Here is a 23,138-nt window from a genome sequence, read left to right as displayed (position 1 = left end):
CCGTCTCCACATACAGACTGGATACTAAGATGTAGAATATACATGTATCAACAACAATCCATGCAAAACCTGTAAAACTTATCCAAAATACCGACAACTTAAACAAAATAGTCCAAAAGCTCACTAAAGGAAGACATATATTATAATGCATTCATCAGAAACAATTAACTCAGACCGAAAACAAGTCCAAATTACTTATCAACAGCAGATGTCAAGTGCCGTGTGAAAGCAATAAAAAGTTGTCCCGTACTTTTGTTCAATGTTGTTATATTTTCTGATCTTTGGGATAATTGATTCAGTAGATGTTGCAATTTTACATGACCTTTCCTAATTAGACTCAAATTGGTTAGCATTTTTCATATAACTTGATTGTTGCCATTACTTACAAAATCTCTCCTGTTCCAGATTTCATATAACAACAACGTTCACCTACGCTAAAAGGGAATATTCAAACTCTATGCAAACGTACACATTCCCGCAAAGTATGGACAAAAATACAGCAGCACGGACATTTTCCGAATTCCATACCACCGCAACGTTTTGGTCATGTAAAAAGCACGGCCATATTTCCCTACACGACACCAGAGCAGTAGGCTTGAAACGAATACATGATTATGTTAAGAAAACCTGTCTCAAAATCGAGTTAAATTAATTTACTCTTCATGTAAACATCAATTCACCCATGTTGGAAAACTAATGGATTTTTTCCCAATGCATCAATAAATAAAGATGTAATAATCAGGATAGACAACATTCAATGAGAATTGGTAAGGTCAAAACAGACATAAATACTTTATTGTTACAATACTGCTTGCATCATACTAAATAAAATACTTTAAAAACACACAATTTAGACAAATGTTCCGTTTCAAACAATCAAAGAGAGTGTTATTTTGTTCCCAATTGTTGATCCTTTAAACATTTAGAAAAGTACTGGTTTATTAAAATTATTTTGTATTCAAATGCTTTTAATAAAATCCAAATAGTTATAATTACACATTTGATATTATTAAATTCTGGTGATCAGTATATTATACAAAAACACATAAAGGATCGTTTTTAAACAAGAAAAATAAAACACACACACACACACACACACACACACACACGCTACAAATCTTGCAATCAAACAACATTCATGATATGATACTGTGCGACGAAAACATTAAAGTAACTCCTCTGAGGTCTTAAAACCTAAAATCATAAAACATAGATCGCCAGAGGCACTTAAAACATAAAAAAATAAAGGATGATTAAGACATATACTCGGAAATAAATCGAAAGTCATACGGTTAGTCTTATTCTCAGCCCGATTTGAGTGGGGAAAAAATAAACTTTAAAATTTTGGGTCATTTTTCACAACTGTTCTGGAAAACAGACTGAGCAAATGATCTGAAATTTTGGTCTTGACCTACATCAAATGTCTGAAATTTATTTCACGTTATGTCAAAATACCTCAGTGGACTCCGTTTTAAATACAATAACTGAGAAAATTATTTCTTAATACTTAAATTTACTGCCACGGATTATATTTAAACAACGTTTCTTAAGATTATTTACAAATTATCGGTTTACAAAACAGTTTTTTCCTGTGCCGGTTATTTTTCTGTCTTTTCTAACTTACTTTATTCGTTCTGATGTCTAGGGTATAAATTAATATGTTGACTATACATATTTTGTTATTACTAAAAATAGTATAAGTGTAAATTTCTACCACAATATGGAATAAATAAGAACATTTATTATAGCAAGATTGGACAAATAATGTACATGGAATCACGACATTTCAAAAATGTTTTTAATTTGTATTACGTTTTTAAAGATGTTTGATCTGTTACCATAATCATATATTTTTATATTATTAATTTTCATTATTTGTATATGCTTAAACATGTCCATTTTGATAGTAGATTGTTCTGAAACACTTATATTTTTCTTTTTCATAAAAAGGAAAGAAAAGTTAAATACATTTTAAAACCTTTAAAATTTGTGGTTAGGTGGTATTAAAGTTTATTTATGTAAGTATATTTGTGTCTGTATGTAAACACAAGGCTTGCTTCTCCAATGTTCATGTTTACAAGTTCTGGTATTCATACCTAATCAAATACTCGGGGTATGTTTGATTGTTATCGAATATGATGAATATTTGCGGGTTGGTTTCATTATCAACGCAAGAATCATAAAGCTCACTGCATGGGTTGCCTTTGTCTTTATGAGGCGGACGTTTATATTCGCTGCATCCGCGGACGTATGCCCCCGGTAAAATTTTTACAACAAACATTGCCCTGTCCGAAGTTTGTTCTGCGTAATAATTGGAATATTTGGATGTTGTGGCAAAGTAGCTTCCTTTTCCATATGCTGTACCTGTAATTGTTAAACATAATTTACACTATGAACCATGCAATGAATTATACTTAACATAGCTAAACATTAAATAAAATCTTTAAAAAACTTTATTTCATAACAGACAAATACATACAATTTGAAATAGAATATTTTTAGAAAATCAGTGGTATAAATTTTACCAAACCAAACATTTTGGAAAATTTTAATATATGGCTGGAAAACTCTATGTTTTAGCTCAAGGGAGTGATAGAGAAGACAATGACGTGGTACATGATAACATTCTAAAATTGTTATAAGCAATACTGTACATGAAAAAATAGATCATCTCTCCCGAGACTGGAAGTATTTTTCATACATACTTGTTAGTATTATATATTTGAATGTAGAATCTCTAAAATAAGTTGTTTATTGAAAAAGAATATGAAAAATAACCATTAATAAAAAGAAAAGCTATACTTGTGTAATAAGTAATTAACTTATGCATACATGTAATTGTATATATCATGAAAGCTTGTATATGACTCTTTTGAGTGTAAATTTGCCAATAAAAGGTTCTTCTTATTCTTATTTTCTATCATCCAAGAATAAAGTATTAATATGTAAAAACATAGTAAGATACCATGAGTAATGATGAGTAATAATATTTTGTTGTACAACTTTTATTTTCGGAAATACATAAAAATCTCTTATCTGATCAAATATCTCAAATCTACTAGCACCATTCGTTTATTATTCCCTACCTGGTTTGTTTTTACGTGTAATACTTAATACTATCCAAACAACATAGTTATTTATTATTTTAAGACTTCCATAATAGACCAATTCACTTAACTTTAAAATGTGCCTATCCTCGAAAATGATTTGCTTATCATGGGACTTTCATTATACTAACAAAATGAAGGTTTTTTTGTTTTTAAGGCAGTTTAAAGCGTGATTTCATTTATCATTACAGACTAAGAGCTTATTTCAAAGTATCAGGAAACAAACGACAACACAATTGAATGACTTTTAATCAATAGTAGGACGACAACGACGCAAAATATGATCACATAGACAAATATATACCACGTCCAGAACTCGAACTCACTAATTTCATGCCACTTGTATGATCATTCTATGTAACGACCTAAACAGGACCGGATTGGAGTAACTAAAGATACAGCTATTTTCCATTACATTGATTCTTTTCAGGATCTCTTGTATTGGACATAATAAACACAAAATAAAATATCTGCAATACGAGATACTTGTATATTGAGAATAGCGTTGTAGAAGTTTTGGGAACCCTTGAGTAGATGGAAGGAATTGTGGACATTGAATTTACCTGATGTCTGGCCACTCAGTCTAAAATCAAACCCTTGACTCCAGATTGGATCAATGTATTGATTTCTGGTACCATGAAACAATCGTCTTTCACCAACCTCCTCCTCTGTTTTCTTCTTTAACATCTTTGTTCGCTTACTGCAATAGAAACAGAATGGCGATTAAGATATATACATTTGTAATATACTTAAAGATGTATTTTGCTCAAATTTGATATTTGAAAATATTTATAATCGCTAGTCGGTCTCCAACTGCATTCCCTGTTACTGGTTAAGCTAATTTGGTCCTTTGTTAAAAAAAACTTCAAGATGACACTAGTCTATGTATTCCTACAGTGTATAGAGTTTAAAACGTATCTCTCAAATGATGTTACAATTCATTTGATAATGATTTTATTATCAATGCTATAATAGTTGTATCTATATATATGTGACTAACCCAACAAAATCCTCCCATAAATCGCCATTCTCAATTCGTTCAATAGATTTGATACGAACTGTTATTGGACTTCCTAGACTTTCAAGAAAAAATCCTTTTATTTCTGTGTACTCCGAATCAGATTCTTTCAACTGAAAGTTTAAAGTGGATCATTAATAATACCACACTGACATTTATTTGCAATTCTGATTTTCTGTTTTATTTTTAAAAATGTCTAAGCGACCTAGACCGAACAAATTATTATTGAAGCATACTTTGACATACATTTTTAGCCGTCTACGAGTCATGACCAATAACCATACCGTCAATAGGTCAAAGGTCAAGATAAAGTAAGTTTGATCACAACAAGCTAGTCTCATCAATACCTTAAGAAAGCTTTGACGTACAGTTCATAGATTAGGTCATCACAAGACAACAATCCTATCCTTATTGATATGGATGTTTTTAATTGAAGATGATGGTTACTCGATTTTTTCTCAAAGGTTTGTCCTACCAAAAACTGAAATTATTTTGCCTACAGATCAAAGAAACAGTTCAATGGTAGCTGCTACAAAATGGCAGTTAAGGGTAAAGTTGTATTACTTAATGATTTTGAGAAAATGCATTTCTGATACAAAAGAGGCAGATGTAAAGTGTCTGTTTTACACAATTTAGATATATTTCTGTTTCTTTATTTTCAAAATTACGATAAAACAGTGCAAAAAAACAATTTGTCGTGCATTTCCATTACAACACTTTCCTTTTTTGTTGAGTGTCGTTTGCCTATATCAATCATGAGCTAAAAATTTCATCCTGTACAAAAGAGAAAATAAGAATGCCTCAAGAAAGCCCAACACGGCATAATTGAAAATGTTGCAGGCTCGGTTTGATTGAGCCTGTTCATGGACGGTACTGTCAAGTGCAAGTTACCGTCCACGGCCCTTAGCACCGGCTTAAGCAGAATTTAACATTTAACATGACCTGGTTCTTTTTTGAATTTTGAAACATCCGCAGATATGTTCATATGAAGGTTATCATGGAACCTTCAATGTGACACGTAAGTGACATTCCGGGAAAAGCGGCGTATTGTCCTCAAGTATAAACATGCGTGTGCCCTAAACGAGAAAACAATGGGCGGAAATAAATAAAACGGAATTTTAAAAGGGGATCAGAGGTTATGAAGCCTGCATATCACAGATAAGACGTCAAAAGACAGATTTTAAAAGCAGGCAACATATCCTTAGGGTTATTCAACAGTATTCACTGTACCTAACATAACACTGTACCTAACATTAGAAATGCATAAGTTTAAAATGGTTATCAAGTTCTGTTATTCTGTTATTATTTATCATTACCGGAACTAGCTGACGATGGTTCGAGAGATCCTCTTCAGGAAGCATGTTCCACTTCGGTGATGCTGATAATTCAGTAGTGCTAGATATACGTTCTGATGTAGGCTGGTTAGGTACTTGGCCGCCTCGTTTTCTTAAAATAAAACAGAACAATTCAATAAAATGTTCTAAATGGTAATTTTATTATCCTGTTAACGATGTATGTATTTCAAAACGACAACATCTAAACCACGTATTATGTCGACCCTGTATAATTAGACCTTAAGTTACAAAAAATATATTACAGCAAGCAGATGAATCGTAGTCCCAATAATGATATGAATCACTTTATAAAATTTGACAAATATATAGAGGATGGCCATAGTTGTGTTTTCTATAAATACAGGATTTATTTCCGTCGAGTGGTATGAAAATAAATATTTCATGAATGGTGGTAGCTACGGGTGAAATATGATAATTTTCATATTATACGATGTTTCTTTACCTTACAATTCTTAAAAGATCTCCTTTAGTTTTGTTAAGAAAAAAGAAGTTCGTCAAGACACCAGTGAAAATACGGAACTTGTGTGTCGCTGCACAGAAAATAAGTTTTTACAGTGAAAATACGGAAAAATTTAAATACGCATTTTATTTCATCAGTATTTTCCAATATTTCATTCATAAGTTTAAATATATTTCTATATATTTACATGCAAATCCCGCATTGTATCACTTTATGGATATTGTTTGATACTTCAGGCATTGTGTTCACAAAGAAACCATTGTGATCAGGATTATTTTCATTGGTCTATTTAACTAAAAATGATTGTATTTTGCTATAATAAAGTTATACATATTAAACAATGTAAAGCGAACACTGATTCGCAACGTAACAACCCTATTTTGGAATAAAATCGACGAATAACAAAACAAATACAAAAAGTATGGATCCATTTTAGGATCAAGATTAATATTTGGAAGAACTGTAAAATGTCCATATCTTGTAAAAATAAAAAATAAATTTATTTTAAAATTTCATTAACATACTATTTCAAGTTCGATTTTATCAAGTTGATATAAAATATTTAGGATGAGGATACAAAATGGAAAATGTTTGAGTCTTTTAGTTTTTCCTGATCTTTAATCTTTAAGTTACTGAACTCGGGGCCAGATAATTAACTCATTAATCTACTGCACATAGGATTTAAGATTTCGCGTAATACATGTAACATTACATTATTTTTTATGAGTTTGTAAAAGAACAAGAAAAATGAAACACAAGATTTAAATTCATTTAATTTCATTCACTTACGCTGCAAAAAAGGAATTAAAGAGGATTATGACATTGAAAGAAATATTTGTCTGCATTTCAGGTAACTTCTTAAACCAAATAGCATAAATTACAATTAATTATTTTCTTCAAGTAACCATCAAACTTTACTTTTAAATTTAAACTTAATTTAATTGAAAATTATATTTAAATGAATATTATACTACCCGTACAACAAAAGTTTTCATAAAAAAGAACAAGTCCATAAAACCACTTTGATTATTAATTAGTTAAAGTTTGTCGTAAAACATTACTGATGCATCATTTTTATATTTAAACAAGAGCCATGTCAACATGGCCATCCCCCGCCGAATGTGTTTGCTCATTGGAAGAATGTATATGTAGTAGAGCAGAATAATTCCATTTTAAGAGGTCTTTTGGTAATGAAAACGGATGGCTATAGTGATTACAGATTTGAAACCTATGTGAATACTGATGGCTGAAAATAACAAAGGGCAATAACTGAAAAATAATGCAGGGTAGGTTATCATTCTTGTGTGCTGCATCCCTCCTCAGTAAAATCTATCCGCCTATGAAGTTTCAAGTTGATACCTCAAATACTTTTTGAGAAAAAAATTGAATTGAAAAATTAAGTATGAAAAATAACAAAGGGCAATAACTCAAAAAATATAAAAGGTAGAGTTATCATTCTTGTGCACTGCACACCTCCTGAGTAAGATCTATGCACCTATGAAGTTTCATAATGATATCTCAAAGGCCTTTTGAGTTATGCTCTGGACAAAAATTTATTTTGAAAAATAAAAAAGGGCAATAACTAAACAATTATGCAGGGTAGAGTTATCGTTCTTGTGCACTGCACTCTTCCTCAATGAGATTCATCCACCTATGAAGTTTCAAGTTGATACCTCAAATACTTTTTGAGATAAGCTCCGGACAAAATAGTATGAAAAAGAACAAAGGGCAATAACTCAAAAATTGTACAGGGAAGAGTTATCATTCTTGTGCACAGCATTCCTCCTCAATAAAATCTATCCACCTATGACATTTCATGTTGACATCTCAAACACTTTTGAGTTATGCTCCACTCGGGTGAAAAATTAGGTATGAAAAATAACAAAGGGCAATAACTCAAAAATTATGAAAGGTAGAGTTATCATTCTTGTGCACTGCACACCTCCTGAGTGAGATCTATGCACCTATGAAGTTTCATTTTGATATCTCAAAGGCTTTTTGAGTTATGCTCTGGACAAAAATTAATTTTGAAAAATAACAAAGGGCAATAACTCAAAAATAATGCAGGGTAGAGTTATCATTCTAGTGCAATGCACTCCTTCTCAATGAGATCCATCCACCTATGAAGTTTTAAGTTGATACCTCAAATACTTTTTGAGATAAGCTCTGGACAAAATAGCATGAAAAAGAACAAAGGGCAATAACTCAATAATTGTATAGGGAAGAGTTATCATTCTTGCGCACAACATTCCTCCTCAATAAGATCTATCAAACTATGACATTTCATGTTGATATCTCAAAAACTTTTTGAGTTTTGCTCCACTCAGGTGAAAAATTAAGTATGAAAAATAACAAAGGGCAATAACTCAAAAAATATGAAAGGTAGAGTTATCATTCTTGTGCACTACACACCTCCTGAGTGAGATATATGCACCTATGAAGTTTCATGTTGATATCTCATAGGCTTTTGGAGTTACGCTCTGGACAAAAATCAATTTTGCAAAATAACATAGGGCAATAACTCAAAAATTATGCAGGGTAGAGTTATCATTTTTGTGCGCTGCACTCCTCCCCAATGAGGTCTATCCACCTATGAAGTTTCAAGTTGATAACTCAAATTTTTTTAGAGATATGCTCCGGACAAAAATGTCGGACGGAAGGACAGACGGAAGGACGGAAGGTCGGACGGACGGACGGAGACTATTTCTATATCCCCCGCCGCCTTTTCAGCGGGGGATAAAAAAGGCATATGATTTACTTTTAAGATTAAACTTCCAATTCTTTAATTACAAAATATAAAAAATTAAGCAAATTATAGGAAATAGTACAGATCTTCAAAAATGGATGAAAATATTTCAAAATTCCATAGAATATGAGTCGAACAAGTATAAGCATTTCTAAAAATGCTTGGGTCGCCGTTCAGCAATGAATATAGAAACAATATTTCATTTCTTCATTTCTTGCCTAATACTATGTGGTCAACACGTAAAGCTAACAAAAATACTTGATATATTATACCATTTTGTCCTTGTCAAAATATTTTGACGCGCTCAGTTACATTCTGCTTGGTCAGATTGTATGAGATACTCGGTATTATCCATTAGAAAAATATCACAATAACGCTTGACTCGTTATACAATGAGTTAAACTACATGCGCTACTTAATAAGTGCATCAATCGGCAAAAAGAATTTTTTACGGCTCTTGCGTAATTTACAACAATTACTTGCTGCACATTTAACCTGCTTTATTAAAGGCATGATACAATAACAACACTCATAGTATTAAACTAGCCCAGAAGAAAGCATTTAATATAAAGTTTTTTTCTTTAAGCGCAAATTTTGGAAAGAAAACAAAATAAGACTCTTTTTTAGACTACATTCTGTAATCAGAAAAGACGTGTAGCAAAAACATTGCAGTTTGATGTGTTTATCCTGCAAAAGCCTAAAGACAGGTACTGAGTTCGTACATTGATAATAATATTTTTCAGTTGTACAAATAGGTAACCCGACAAACATGGTGGTTGGGTGAGTCCATTTAAGCATCCCTCGTTGAAGTTTTTTGACGTCCATTTCGTTATCATGTAATTTTAAATTATTTGCTTTAATTGGCTAAAGGCAAGCGGTGTACAGGTAGAAATGTTCAAATCTTGTTAATTTTATATATCGCCGTCCAGGAACGGCGATAACAAACAGATCACTTCCCAGCACCTTTTATTGCCGTCATGACAATAACAAATTTTATTTGATTATAATAAAAAAAGATAATTTTAATCTAAAATCCTAATTACGTTCCCTCCTTTTGCGTTTGTTTCGTTTTCCTCTCCTCTGTCTCATTCTCACTAACAAATACAGGTCTTCGACAAACTTCAATTTCAGGTGTCGGGTTATCATTTACTTGCATCATTTTTGAAAAGTCGATAATACTTCCATTTTCTCGAAGGGAAAACTGTCCATCCGGGTTGTTAATAAAAGCTTGTTCAATATCACATTTCTCTATTTCCACAACCTTAAATGGACCAGTATTCAAAATAAAGGTATTTATGTACTATCTGTTGGCCGATAAGCGGAATAACTGTGCACTAGTATGGGGAGAACAAAAAAGACAACTACAGTTTATGAAGTGAAAAATGGGCAAAACTTATTTATTTTAAGTGTAGAGTCCAAGGTCCTTGAGAGAATTATTTATGACCAAGTAGAGAGTTACTTATCAGAGAATGACCTACTTTATACCCATCAGTCTGCTTTTAGACATAGATATTCTACTGACACTTGCTTTTGACACCTTACAGACTTTATTAAATTGGAAATGGATAAAGGTAATTATGTTGGTACTGTCCTTTTAGATTTACAAAAGGCTTTCGACACTGTCGATCATAATATTTTACTCATGAAACTTGATGCTATGGGGTTTTCTAGTGATATTATTCACTGGTTTAGGTCTTACTTATCTAGCCGTACACAAATGGTCAATGTCTCCGGTGTACTTTCATCTAGCGCCAATGTAAATTGTGGGGTACCCCAAGGTTCGATCCTTGGTCCTCTCCTATTCTTGATTTATGTTAATGATATGGAGGCTGTGGTTCGTAATAAATTGCTTCTGTATGCTGATGACTCAGGAATTTTAGTATCAGGTAAAAATATCCAATATATTACCTCTCAGCTTACTGATGATCTCTGTAGTGTGAGTAAGTAGCTCACTGATAATAAACTTTCTTTACATTTTGTAAGACAGAGTCTATTGTATTTGCGTCTAAACTAAGACGTAGGTCATGTTATCAACTAAATATTGTATGTAATGGTACTACAATAACATCCACCAAATCTGTTAAATATTTAGGTGCTGACCTAGATCAATGTCTATCTGGTGAGTCTATAGCCAATCAGGTAATTAAGAAGGCCAATGCAAAACTTAAGTTTTTATATAGAAAAAGTTCATTTTTAAATAGGTATACTAAACAGCTTTTAGTTTCTTCATTAATACAATGTCATTTTGATTATGCGTGTGCCTCCTGGTACTTAGGGTTGAGTCAAAATCTAAAAAATAGACTTCAGGCCACACAGAATAAGTTGGTGAGGTTAATTCTTAATCTCAGTCCCCGTACTCATATAGGGAGGGCTCATTTTGAGGAAGTTGGTTGGTTATCAGTACATATGAAGGGGAATTTCCTTATTCTTGGTCATGTACATAAGATACATAATAATAGTGCACCTAGTTATTTAAATGAGCGTTTTCTAATTGCAAATGAGGTACACTCTTACTCCACTCGATTTAGAGATAGTAACAGTTATTTTATTCCAAGAGTTAAGGGTTTCGGAAAGAAAACATTTGTATTTAATGGTTGTCAGGAATGGAACAGGTTACCAACACATCTTAGGTTCATAACAAATCGTGATAATTTTAAAACATCTCTTAAGGAACATTTTATGCAATCAATATCTGTGTAGTCATTTTAATCGAGTCATCTTACTTAGCTTTTATTCATATATTTTTTATTTTCAGTGCATTTTTTAGTAATACCTATTCATTTGTCAAATATATCTGTCACAATTATGATTAAAATACATGTGTGATAAATTTTGTGATGGAAATACTTATGTGCAATAATTGATATAAGAAATTGTGATTGAATAATTCATGTGCAATATTTCATAATTAGTAATTATTTTGCCTTTCTGGTGTCACATGATCAATTCTAAGGATCATAGTGGAAATAAGTCGGCTTATGCCTTTTTTTTTGTGTCATCCTTGGTATTGAATATATGGCATCAACACATGCACTTTCATGTTTACATGTATCTCTTGATATTGACATTGAATTTCTAGTTGTTTTATGACATGTATCGTTTACCAGAATAAAACTATCTATCTATAAAACTTACTAAGAAATAAGAACAAAAAGATGACATGAAAGATTTTATTTAGCTCTTAAATATATCTAAGTATGAGAAGCAACGCATAATTAATCTGACCTCGTAAAAGCGATAGCAAATATGTATTTTCTATTATTCAATAATTCGTGAATTTAAAAATACATTTTGGAAATTTGTATTATATTGATAAATTCGTAATAAAGTATTTAACCCTTAACAAAATTGTTCGATTAAAGTGATAAAAAGAATAAATATTTCCTCGTATATACTGAAAACATCCGGAGCGAATGTCTACTTGCATTGGATTTCTATTTTAGTGCATATTTTCCATATGACTCGATCCGTTGCGTCACAGACATATTTGCGTTTTGCTGTTGTTGTTGCTTTTTCATTGTCATAAGTTATTTCATTTACATTCTTTGGCATTTCTATGCCATAAGAATATAGGCAGGACAACCAGCATTTTAGGTTGCTGCTGTACCACAATATTTTTTTATTTTGTTGTGTATTTAATTGATATTATAATGTTCAACATTCAAATGGTTAGATGTAATATTCCGTTATTCTATTTCCAAATGGCAAACAAGGGGTAATCTTTATAATTATCCTTACCGTATCGCTGTAGTTCATCCACTCACCATTTTCATTCTTCCAATACCATAGCCAGTTTGTTGCCCAACGCTGTCGCACTACTTCTACAGACGATGGTGTAGACAGTCGATTAACTACAAATACCTGTCCCTCAATGTTTGTACCAGTCATCGTTTTAAAATCAATGTTAATGTTTACCCTAAATATTGAGATAAGATATGATCAACAACAAAAACTTTTCACGAAAGAAGTAGTATGCTATTTTCATGTTAAGTAAACGCGCTTTGAACAAAAATCAAGTTTGAATAACAAAATCTCGTCAACTATCGTAGGCTTCAAAATAGTATACACTAAGGGACCCTCGAGAACTTAATTGAAGTTTACACTTGAAACTTTGTAATATTTGGATTTTTGTAAGTTTTCGTGTAGAATACTAGAATTCAAAGACAGCTAGTTTAACATGCAAGAATAAATAGAAAGGACATTTATAAGAAAAACATAAAGAACGTCAAAAACGACAGTATTGCAGAGAATTGTTGAAGGCATAGTTTTAATTCAAGTACACTTACATTTTCATCATTTAATACCTTTGGTAATGTTTCAAATTCAAATGTACAAATAGAATTAAGAAAATATGATGAAATACCCTTGTTCAGTTACAAGTCTGTAAACCTCATTAACTGGATCACAGAATGCTTTCTCTGTTTCAACGTTTTCATGCTGATACAGTGGAGTCCATTCCTTTGCAAACAAAAGCTTCCATCGCCACTGGTACGGGAGGTCGCAATGAACATCAGGACAGAAATTCCATTTGCATATTCCACGCAGGTTAAATATGCATACCTTTTTCCTTGATACCTTTGCTGGTTTTCTGCTATGTGTTGCAACTGCGTTTCAAATATACAAATGAAAATTACAGTAAGTATACATGTACATGTATATGAATTGGGAAACACAACTGTTTCAGAAATGTATGTTTGATCAGAGACATAGAAAACATTATCTACAGGTCTTTTTTGATGAATTTACGGAGGTAATGCCAATGTTTGCAACCTAGCATTTAGTCAACTAACTAATGTTATTTTAGTTACTTTCCTTCATCTCATATAAGGTAAAATGTTAACAATGTTGATAAATTTATTCTAGTAATTTTTTAAAATGTTAAGAAAGCAGATAAGCAAATAGATATGCAAACTGAATTAAATGTTATTTAATGTTTCAATCGACCTTTTGCTCCACATCCAGCAGTAATATTGCCTTTTCGGTTTTCTTCATTTAATGCTGCTTTAAAATCAGCCAAAATGTCCTTCGGTTTTCTTTTCGTATTTATGCCATGGTTTTCGAGATTTGCTTTCACTGCTGGTTCAAGAATATTATGGCTTTTGTTGCATCCCCTTCCAGCCTCACATTTGCCGTCAATATAACTCTTGCACATATGTATGTATGAACAAGAGCCCGCTTTCTCGCACCCACGGCCGTTGTAACTGTAGCATATTTTAGGAGTCGACTTCTTATTCCCATCGGCATCTGTATAAAATACAATACAATAATTCTTACTCTCTAATCTAAGTTGACTTTGCTTCCGAGGGATCACTTTGTCGCCAGATTTTTAAACCTTTTACTTGTTGAATTCCTATATTTAAGATAAAAATTGAAACTATTCACTAACTGCACTAAAAAGACATGCTAAAATATATTCATATTTTGATAGGGTTTGTTTGATTCATATACGGAGATAATGCCAATGTTTGCAACCTAGCATTAAGGTGATTCTGCTTTGTCGGCCATGTTTGTTTTCACCAAGTCTGTCAAAAGTGAAAGTAGGTCAAAATTCATATAACAACAAAGATTACAATGTAAAATGATGAAACACTTGAAAGTACACTTCCAGTTCTATGTTTTAAAGACTATTTAAAACAGAAATACAAATGATAACACCACGAATATTTACCTTGAATGTGCTACATTTCTGAAGACCAAAAACATTCTGTTGCAAAGTTTTATGCACATTTCATAAATGGCAAAATCCTTTTTAAAGTCTGTTTTAGTGCCTACAAAAGCTATTTTTTGCAGCAAATACAAAAATCTTTCAAAACTTAACTCCAAATAAATCTGTATCTCATGTCCTTCTAAGCACATGGCCTCCATTATTTTTTGTAAAAAAGTAGTGCAAGAAAACAATCATCATTTATAGCCTTATGAACTACAATTAAAATGAAAACACAATCAAACTTTAAAATCTAACCTTTTGTATGTGTAACAGTGAAGTGTCTCTGTTTGTCATGTACACAAGAAATAGGTAAATGATGCTTATTTTCATGGTACTACTTTTTTACACATGTCATGGTGGCCATGTTTTTTCAAGGTCAGATAAACTACTTTCCTAAAATTTATGTTTTTTAAAGTTTTATGTATTTTCTGCAAAAAATAGCTTTTGTAGGCACTAAAACAGACTTTAAAAAGGATGTTGCCATTCATGAAATGTGCATAAAACTTTGCAACAGAATGTATTTGGTCTTCAGAAATGTAGCACATTCAAGGTAAATTTTCTTATTGTTATCATTTTTATTTTTGTTTAAATTAGTCTTTAAACTGTAGAACTGGAAGTGTACTTGCAAATGGCTCATCATACAACAATGTGAGCTTTGTTGTTATATGAATTTTGGCCTACTTTCACTTTGGACAGACTTTGTGAAAACAAACATGGCTGACAAAGCGGAATCACCTTAAGTCAACTATTGTTTTTTATTACTTTCTTTCTATCATATTAAGTAAATGTTAACGAATTGTATTTGTTTTGTATGCTTGTAATTATTTTGAAAGAAGGAATTTACTTATAAAACAGATATGCAAACTGAATTCTATGTTATCTTATGTTTCAATCGACCTTTTGCTCCACATCCAGCAGTAATATTGCCTTTTCGATTTTCTCCATTTAATGCTGCTTGAAAATCAGCCAAAATGTCCTTCGGTTTTCTTTTCGTATTTATGCCATGTTTTTCGAGATTTGCTTTCACTGCTGGTTCAAGAATATTATGGCTTTTGTTGCATTCTCTTCCAGGCTCACATTTGCCGTCAATATAACTCTTGCACATATGTATGTATGAACAAGAGCCCGCTTTCTCGCACCCACGGCCGTTGTAACTGTAACAGATTTTAGGAGTCGACTTCTTATTTCCATCGGCATCTGTATAAAATATCATACAATAATTCTTACTATCTTACCGTAGTTGACTTAGATTTTTGTTTAGTATTCATGTTTTTCTAGTTTAGTTGCCACTGCAAGCTCGAGGATATTATGACTTTTAGCGCATTTCTTTCCTACTTCACACTTACTATATATGTAATCGCTACACATATGTATGCGAGGACACAGTTCGGAATTTTCACACCCACATATTTTTATTTGTAGCAGATAGTTGGTTTTGACGGTTTCTTGACACAAACATGGGTTGAAAACACGGTAACTGGTGGCGACAATTAAGTTTTAAGTAAGGAAGCATATTCGTCGTTAGTTGAGAAAATGGCAGCTTTATAAATAGGCCAATCTTTACTAAAAATGTGTTTGAGATACAGTAAAGTCATTGCAAATATGCACCCGTCAATAGGAAACTGATCCACTACTATATCAAGAGAGAAATATGTAAACTATAGGTATGATATCATAAGAAATGATATAAAAAAGTTTAGGTTCTGATTGAAAACATAGTTCGCGTGCAATTGCTCTTTACCTTTTGAGTTCTCTCTTTCTCTTTGTCTTTTACCTTCGTTCACAGATGCTTGTAAGTCTGGAAAAATTTCTTTAGGTTTCCTTTTTACATCTATTCCATGTTTTTCCATGATGGCTTTCACCTTAGGTTCTATGATGTTGTGGCTTTTGCTGCATTCTTTTCCAGACTCGCATCGACTTTCTATATAATTTTTACACAGATGTAAAAAATGACAATTTTCGCCCCTTTCACAACAATCTCCGTTGTACTTGTAACAAATTCTAATAGAACCTTTCTCTGGCGTATTCTGTACAGCGGCTGGGACTGGAATAGTTTCACAACATATAAAATGGGCAGAGATTTCAAAACCTACTTTTATAATGAAGTATGTTAGAGCAAATATACGAGGAAAATAAAAATATTTTTTTTGCAGTATAAAAACGTTAATGCTTTTATTAATATCTAATTAGAAGAATACATATTTCATAGTAATGTAGTAAAGTTACAAGCTGTTAATACAACACATGTCATGCGAATTTATGTATTTTAGATAAAATGATAACTATTTTGTACCTGTCGGTTTTGTTTTCGAATCATCATTGTTCTGTCCTATACTTTCCTTAACAGATGCTTGCAAGTCTGGTAGAATTTCTTTTGGCTTCCTTTTTATGTCTATGCCATGTTTTTCCATGATGGCTTTTACCTGAGCATCGAGGATATTGTGGCTTTTGCTGCATGCTTTTCCAGATTCGCACCGACTTTCTATATAACTTTTACACAGATGTAAAAATGGACAAGTGTTACCTCTGTCACAACCATTGCTATTATAATAAAGACATGTCTGCAGAGGGATATTTAGATCATCGACTGCTCCTGAAATGCAAGATACTTAGGTAGCAAGACTACAATATTAATATTATTTTATAAAGATTTAGATTTCCTCTCCACGGTTCTCCACGGTTATGTTAAATATCACTTTATTTGCCCTTTCCGTCACAGCATGTAAGCATTCCGGGTATATAAACGGTCACGCTTTAAAAAAGATATTTGTGAGCAAATTTCGTAAAGGAATTGAGTTGATTAGACAAATAGTGACTGTAAGTATCATTTCCAGAGCGCTGTCTTGGAGTCACGATAAAAGCCTGAAATTGTTTATAGACCATATATATTTTTGAACTCTAAATAAGAACGTGGTATTAAGAGGGACATAAGAATAACATGCTTACTATGTACATTAGCTGTAGGTGTAGGCGGTGTCACTTGGTCGGTGCTTGTTTTCGGCTCAGCTGGTGTCTTTGTTGTAACAACATTACCAACAGTATGTGCTAAAGTGTGTGCGTTAATAAGCGCAACAACAATTGTTGCTTCAAGGTCAGCAGTGACGTAGTCGCATCCGTCAAAAGGGCATTTTACAGCAGGCATTGTTTGATGTTGTCTTTTTCTGTTAAAATATTATATCTTATTTCTTGTTTACATTTATTTCACTGCATCGAATACAGACTACATATAGATATCTAAATACATGCAGTTACATAAGCCATGATTTCGGACACTATCTTAATCCATCAAATTCAATCAATACAAGTACCATGCCAGCCAAATTACTTTACAGCCACTTATCCTCCTGAATTATTGTAACGGTCTGACCATTTTCAATTCTAGGGATATCGTATGGTGGCTGATTTTTGCCATTTCGTATCTTCATGTCTTCGCCCCTCAAAAGTCTAAGGTAAAGACACGATAAATTGACCAATTATCGTGTCTTCACCTTCGGCGAAATAATGATATTGTAATAGGCGAAGACACGATATCTTTTTTCCTCAAAATACAAAATGGCAGGCACGGTAAATGGTCAATTTATCGTGTCTTCCACTTTCGGGCGAATACATGATGACACGAAGACTCGATAAATTGACCAATTATCGTGTTTTCGACTTTCGCATTTTCAGGCGAAGACACGATGACACAACAAATATAGGCGCCGATACAAAGATGTCACACGCCGACACGCCTATCAGAATATTGTTATTTCGCCTAAAACATTTCGTTTCTTCGTGCCGGCGCCCCCAAATGTCGCTTTCGAGGGGCGAAGACATGAATACATGGAATGGTTGAAATCAGCCACCATAAATTCAAGATGACAATTTGAAGTTAGTCAGGTAAGATAGTATGGATGTACTGGTTGGCCTTGCTCTACATCGGTGGCAAAGGCTTATCACTCATTTTCTGTGCGGTTCAAGCAGTTTAAAGCCGCAAATAACTTTGGTATGTATTGATACTCCGTAGCCAATAGTTTTATCAAGTTTATCAGATATGATATATCATAAACAATAACATGTAATTGTTTTGACATGTACTATGCTTGCACAGTAATTAATTAAACAAATTACAGGCAAATTTTAGATAGATATTTGAATTATTTTTAATTTAAGTTAAGAAAATTCTTACTTCTTAATAATTCTACTAGTAATACTATGTAAGCAAATCCGAAGTAACTGATCAGTTTGCACTATACAATATTAAACTGTAAACCAATATGAAATCACACACCTATAGATAAAATTTACAAATGATTAAACACTGTGCTGCAACCTGTACCGTATTTTATTTTGGTAGACAATGTTTAACTACTATAGATGTTTTATATAGTTGTAGAAGATCTCATGTATGCCAAATACCTGAGCTCTAACCTCTTAGATCTTAAAGTCAATCATTCTCCTGTATACATGTACAATTATATGTTTCAAAAAGGATCCCGGGTAGCACTGTTGTGCAGTCGAAAAATGATGAAATTCTTTTACGAAAAAAAAAAAGAATAAATATACATGCTATTTTCTTAAACACAAACTATTATAAATTTGTTATCATTTTCTAGAGAGGCCATAGCACCATCGCATTTCGACTCCAGGCTATGATTAACATATCATTTGTAGATAGCATTTAAGCATTTATAGTATATAGCTAAGTTTAAACCTTCATTTTTCAGATTAAAAAGCCTATAAGGCTTAGTATTTTTCTAAAGTTAGTTTTTTATATCCTACATAAACAATCGGGTGGACATGATAGTTATGATGCACGTCAAATATCGAAGCTCTTGTCTTCATAGTTGAAGTTAATCACATTTTTTGTTCAAGACTGCATTCTTCATTTTTATCTCCTGACATCTTAGTACAAGGGCATCAGACTGAAACTATGTATATAATTTAGAATCAGCGATTGAAGTACGGAGATCTCTGAGTAAGTTTACTTAACCGTCTTTCCAACGAGATTTAAAAAAAAGAGATGGCGGTTCTATACGTCAAAGAACAAAATGTTGCTCCAAAAATAGAGTAAACTCTTTCGTGCTTCCCTCCAAAACAAAAATAAGACAATGAATCTCCCGCACGTGTATTTGTTGGCAACTTTAAAGAATCCTGTATCATACTATCTATTAATTTGTGTGATGTATGACCCTACAGTACAGCTTTTCAAAAGAGTGATTAACAGTTTTGTCTGATAACCTTGTTTTGTTTGTTAAAGTTGATAAATGATAACATTGTTTTGTAATCTAAAGTTGATTAATGATAAATTATGAACGGTCATGACCACGCCATTTTTGTAGTGTATGATCAATGATAAATTCAAATCAATCTTCGGAGCACCGCCTATCATTCGACGCCGTCACACTTTTTAGAATATAAAAAAACAATTCTGCGGCATCCTGTAAACTTGCATCAATGATAAGTCTATTTGTTTATATTGTAAATTAATTTAAGAATGACCATTGACATACAATAATGGAATCAATTTCGAAATTTCGAAATAATGCACAATGAATTAATATCTGTTTCCATTCTAACACGTCAAGAAAAAATATAATTATTATTTCAAAGTTGGACTTTATGTTTGGTGGTTTAATTTGTTTTCGTCTCAGAGATTCCAATAGAAACGTTCTTTAAAGGCTGTTCCAGTGGGTTGAAAAAAACTGTCGTTAAATCTACCGTGTGTAGAAACATTTTGAGAATAACGAATTTTGAAAACGTTGATAAAACTTTGTTTGTTTATTTTATTTCACTCTATAATTTTTCAAGCGAAATACAAATTATTAAAAGTGAAATAAATGTAAAACTTAACTCGTTTACGACATTAAATTAGCGTACTTGATTTGATTGTTTTGCACGTGCTGTTTGGCGCAACATTGTGACGTCACGTAAACAACACTTTAAACGCCTGTACAACGTTAACGACTAAATTAAAGATATTGGTGTTCGGATTAATTTTCTTAGTAAGACCATTTTCGTTCATTCTAAATAGTTTAAACAACAAAATTCGACAAAAAAAATGTTTTTATTTATCAGATATTTAAAACAAAATGGCGCCCTAAATGTGAAAATACACAGGGAGATAATAAGAACGGCGAGTGCATTGTTGTAGAATAATGCACGCTTCCAACCTTCTTTGTCTATATAGGAAAACTTCCGATAGTGTTAGAATAATCTGTAATAAACATTTCTGTAAATCAGATAGTGATCCCTAAAATAAACGAAAGTATTTTTCATGAGAGGGCGGTGGTTACGATTTTATAAAATTAATGTTTATAGCAGTTGTTTGGCAGTAACATTAAATAAACAAGTTAAATAAGATAAATAGTAGTAGTCTAGATCAAGTAGAAGTCAACTTTGAGAATGCATGTCCCAAAGCATTTTATCGGCTCTTTCAGTCCAACTTCGAACATAGTTAATGCTGGGAGTTGTTGACTACGTTTATTCCAGTATATCGAGTAAAAATCCACCTACTATTTAATGATATAAAAGAAGCAATGCATTATATATATATACTCTAATGGTTGTACTACAGACACAGTATTTATATTACACCATCTCACAGAACAACATCTTAGTAAAGGTGCTAAAGTGTACGCAGCATTCGTAAACTACAAAAAAAATGTTTTGATCTCATATACAGAAATGGACTATGGTACAATATTATACAAGAAGGGGTAAATGGTAAAGTTCTGAAATTGCTTAGATCAATGTATTCTGAAATTAAGTCTTGTGTTAGACATATGAGCACCTTATCTGATTTTTTCAAGTGTGACATAGGCCTATTTCAAGGGGAAATAACTTGACCGATTTTGTTTTAAATAAAATTACAAAAGACCTTATCACATCTATAAATATATCATTCGACGTATTTGATGCATATGTCACACCCATTCTGAATTTTAGCACCGAGCTTTCGTGATTTTCACCTGCTGATAAAATCGAAAGAGTTCATCGGAAGTTTCTTTAAAAAGCACTGGAATAAGTTAAAATACCTTTTAAGGATATATACATTTCACTGTGGAGAGAAGGTGTGCGAAATTCGAGTGCTCTTATGCAATTCAAGAAATAAAGAACGTTTTGAATTGTTTCATATTTATCAATTTAATCAATTTAAGACAATCAAAATCTTAGGCATGCCCTCACAAAGCGAGGACATTTATCTCATAAGTTAAATATAGAAACGAAGAGATATAGAAATATTAGTTGGGAGGACAGAAAGTGTGTAATGTGTTCAAGATGAATTTAATTCTGTGCTTCTATGTGACGCTTATAAAAGTTTGACGATACATTAATATACACAAAAAGGCCTAGTATGTTTAAATTCATAAGTTTGTTAAAAAGCGGAAACAATAACATTCTACATAGACTTTCCATTTTTATAGCGAAGGCTTTTCAATTAAGATCTTTTAACACAAATACTCAAAATTAAATATCATTATACAGATGTGTACTCTTTCATGTGCAACAAATTAAAACAAATTAAATACATTAATATCTAACCGTAATCTTGTATATAATTCAAACCATTACTTTGTTTGCTCCTTTTTATTTGTAATTATTGTATATGTATGTACTTAATGTAATGTTTAAATCTAAAATAAATTTTCTGTTCTGTTCTGTCATTATGGTTGTAGAAACCTAAAGCAAAATGTTTATACCGGTTGACATTATTTCAAATTTTTTTACATCCGTGGGCATTTTTAATTGATTAAATTTCAATCATAATTTTAACTTAATAGACTTTATTTTCCTTTGAATGACAAAACTCTACATTCATTATTCATTATTGCATTATCTAAGATTACACTGTTTTACGGACGTCTAAGATGGGTTTGACTTCCTGTAAAGTTTACAGTGATGAACTGAATATAAATTGGATTTCAATTCGTCTTTTTAAAATTCCCAAATCATCTCATTGGCCGTTATAAAATTAGTAAACAAATAAAAAGGATGTTTCTGAAACGCGAAACGTCTAAACTTTTGAATAATCAAAAGGAGTTTCGGAATTAAATTTCTCGGATATTTGTTTCCTCCCGTTTAACATTTTACAACATTTTACACTGCTCAAAAAAGATCTTAATATTTTCTTCTTGTCGTTGAATGGCTTATTCAGTGTAACAATTTTTAATGGCATTTTATATGTTTGTCCACTTACAATTAACGCTTACTGTCCCTGAAAGTCATATGCATTAAAATACCGAAATATACCAAATAAAAATAATGGGTCAAAGACAGAAAAGCCCGGTTTTGCATTTGTATATCAAATTTCATGAGTCTGTGATTTTACAAAAAAAAAACACTGACCATAAATGTCGAAAATTTAATTGTGTCAGTAAACAGGAAGTAGGTGAGTAACAGGCCTAAAATATAATCCCAAGGTATTGGACCACGTGTCAATGCTGTATGCTAAATATCAAAAGTATGTGATAAGTAGTTGCTGAGAAAATTGTTACGAAAATTTCCTACCATTGGCCATTAATGTCGAAAATTTTTAATAAGTCAGTAAATAGGAAGTGGATGAGCTACATACCTGAAATCGAATCCCGCAGTATGGGATCATGTGTCAATGCTATATGCCAAATATCAAGAGGCTATGATAAGTAGTTGCTGAGAAAACGATTATGAAAATTTCCTAAATACCAAAGGTTGTGATGTCGAAAATTTAACAAAGTCGGTTAACCGGAAGAGGATAAGCAACAGACCTGAAATCAAATTCCACTG

The 23,138-nt window shown here is 32.1% G+C and overlaps 1 protein-coding gene across 3 annotated transcripts in view; it reads right to left on the bottom strand.

Annotated features, from left to right (window-relative positions):
- LOC132758239 (protein mono-ADP-ribosyltransferase PARP12-like) overlaps window positions 1-23,138 on the bottom strand; it is a 110,175-nt gene that overhangs the window by 43,628 nt on the left and 43,409 nt on the right. Inside the window, exons 8-16 of one of the 3 annotated variants that reach the window (XM_060749791.1) lie at window positions 15,291-15,590; window positions 13,631-13,930; window positions 13,050-13,290; window positions 12,425-12,602; window positions 9,730-9,947; window positions 5,442-5,571; window positions 4,108-4,238; window positions 3,671-3,807; window positions 1,147-2,364 (exon numbers count right to left, since the gene is read on the bottom strand). The exons of 1 other annotated variant lie outside the window; for it this stretch is intronic. In XM_060749791.1, coding sequence (XP_060605774.1) covers window positions 2,075-2,364; window positions 3,671-3,807; window positions 4,108-4,238; window positions 5,442-5,571; window positions 9,730-9,947; window positions 12,425-12,602; window positions 13,050-13,290; window positions 13,631-13,930; window positions 15,291-15,590 — 1,925 coding nt within the window. In that variant the 3' untranslated portion in view covers window positions 1,147-2,074. Of the gene's footprint in view, window positions 1-1,146; window positions 2,365-3,670; window positions 3,808-4,107; window positions 4,239-5,441; window positions 5,572-9,729; window positions 9,948-12,424; window positions 12,603-13,049; window positions 13,291-13,630; window positions 13,931-15,290; window positions 15,591-23,138 lie in introns of those variants that run through there. One more of the 3 variants, XM_060749792.1, reaches the window with a different exon arrangement.

The sequence above is a fragment of the Ruditapes philippinarum genome, unplaced genomic scaffold (genome assembly GCF_026571515.1).
Source record: "Ruditapes philippinarum isolate M1 unplaced genomic scaffold, ASM2657151v2 ctg152_1_1_1_1, whole genome shotgun sequence".
Taxonomy (NCBI): Eukaryota; Metazoa; Mollusca; class Bivalvia; order Venerida; family Veneridae; genus Ruditapes; species Ruditapes philippinarum.
This window is presented reverse-complemented; position numbering and strand designations above follow the sequence as displayed.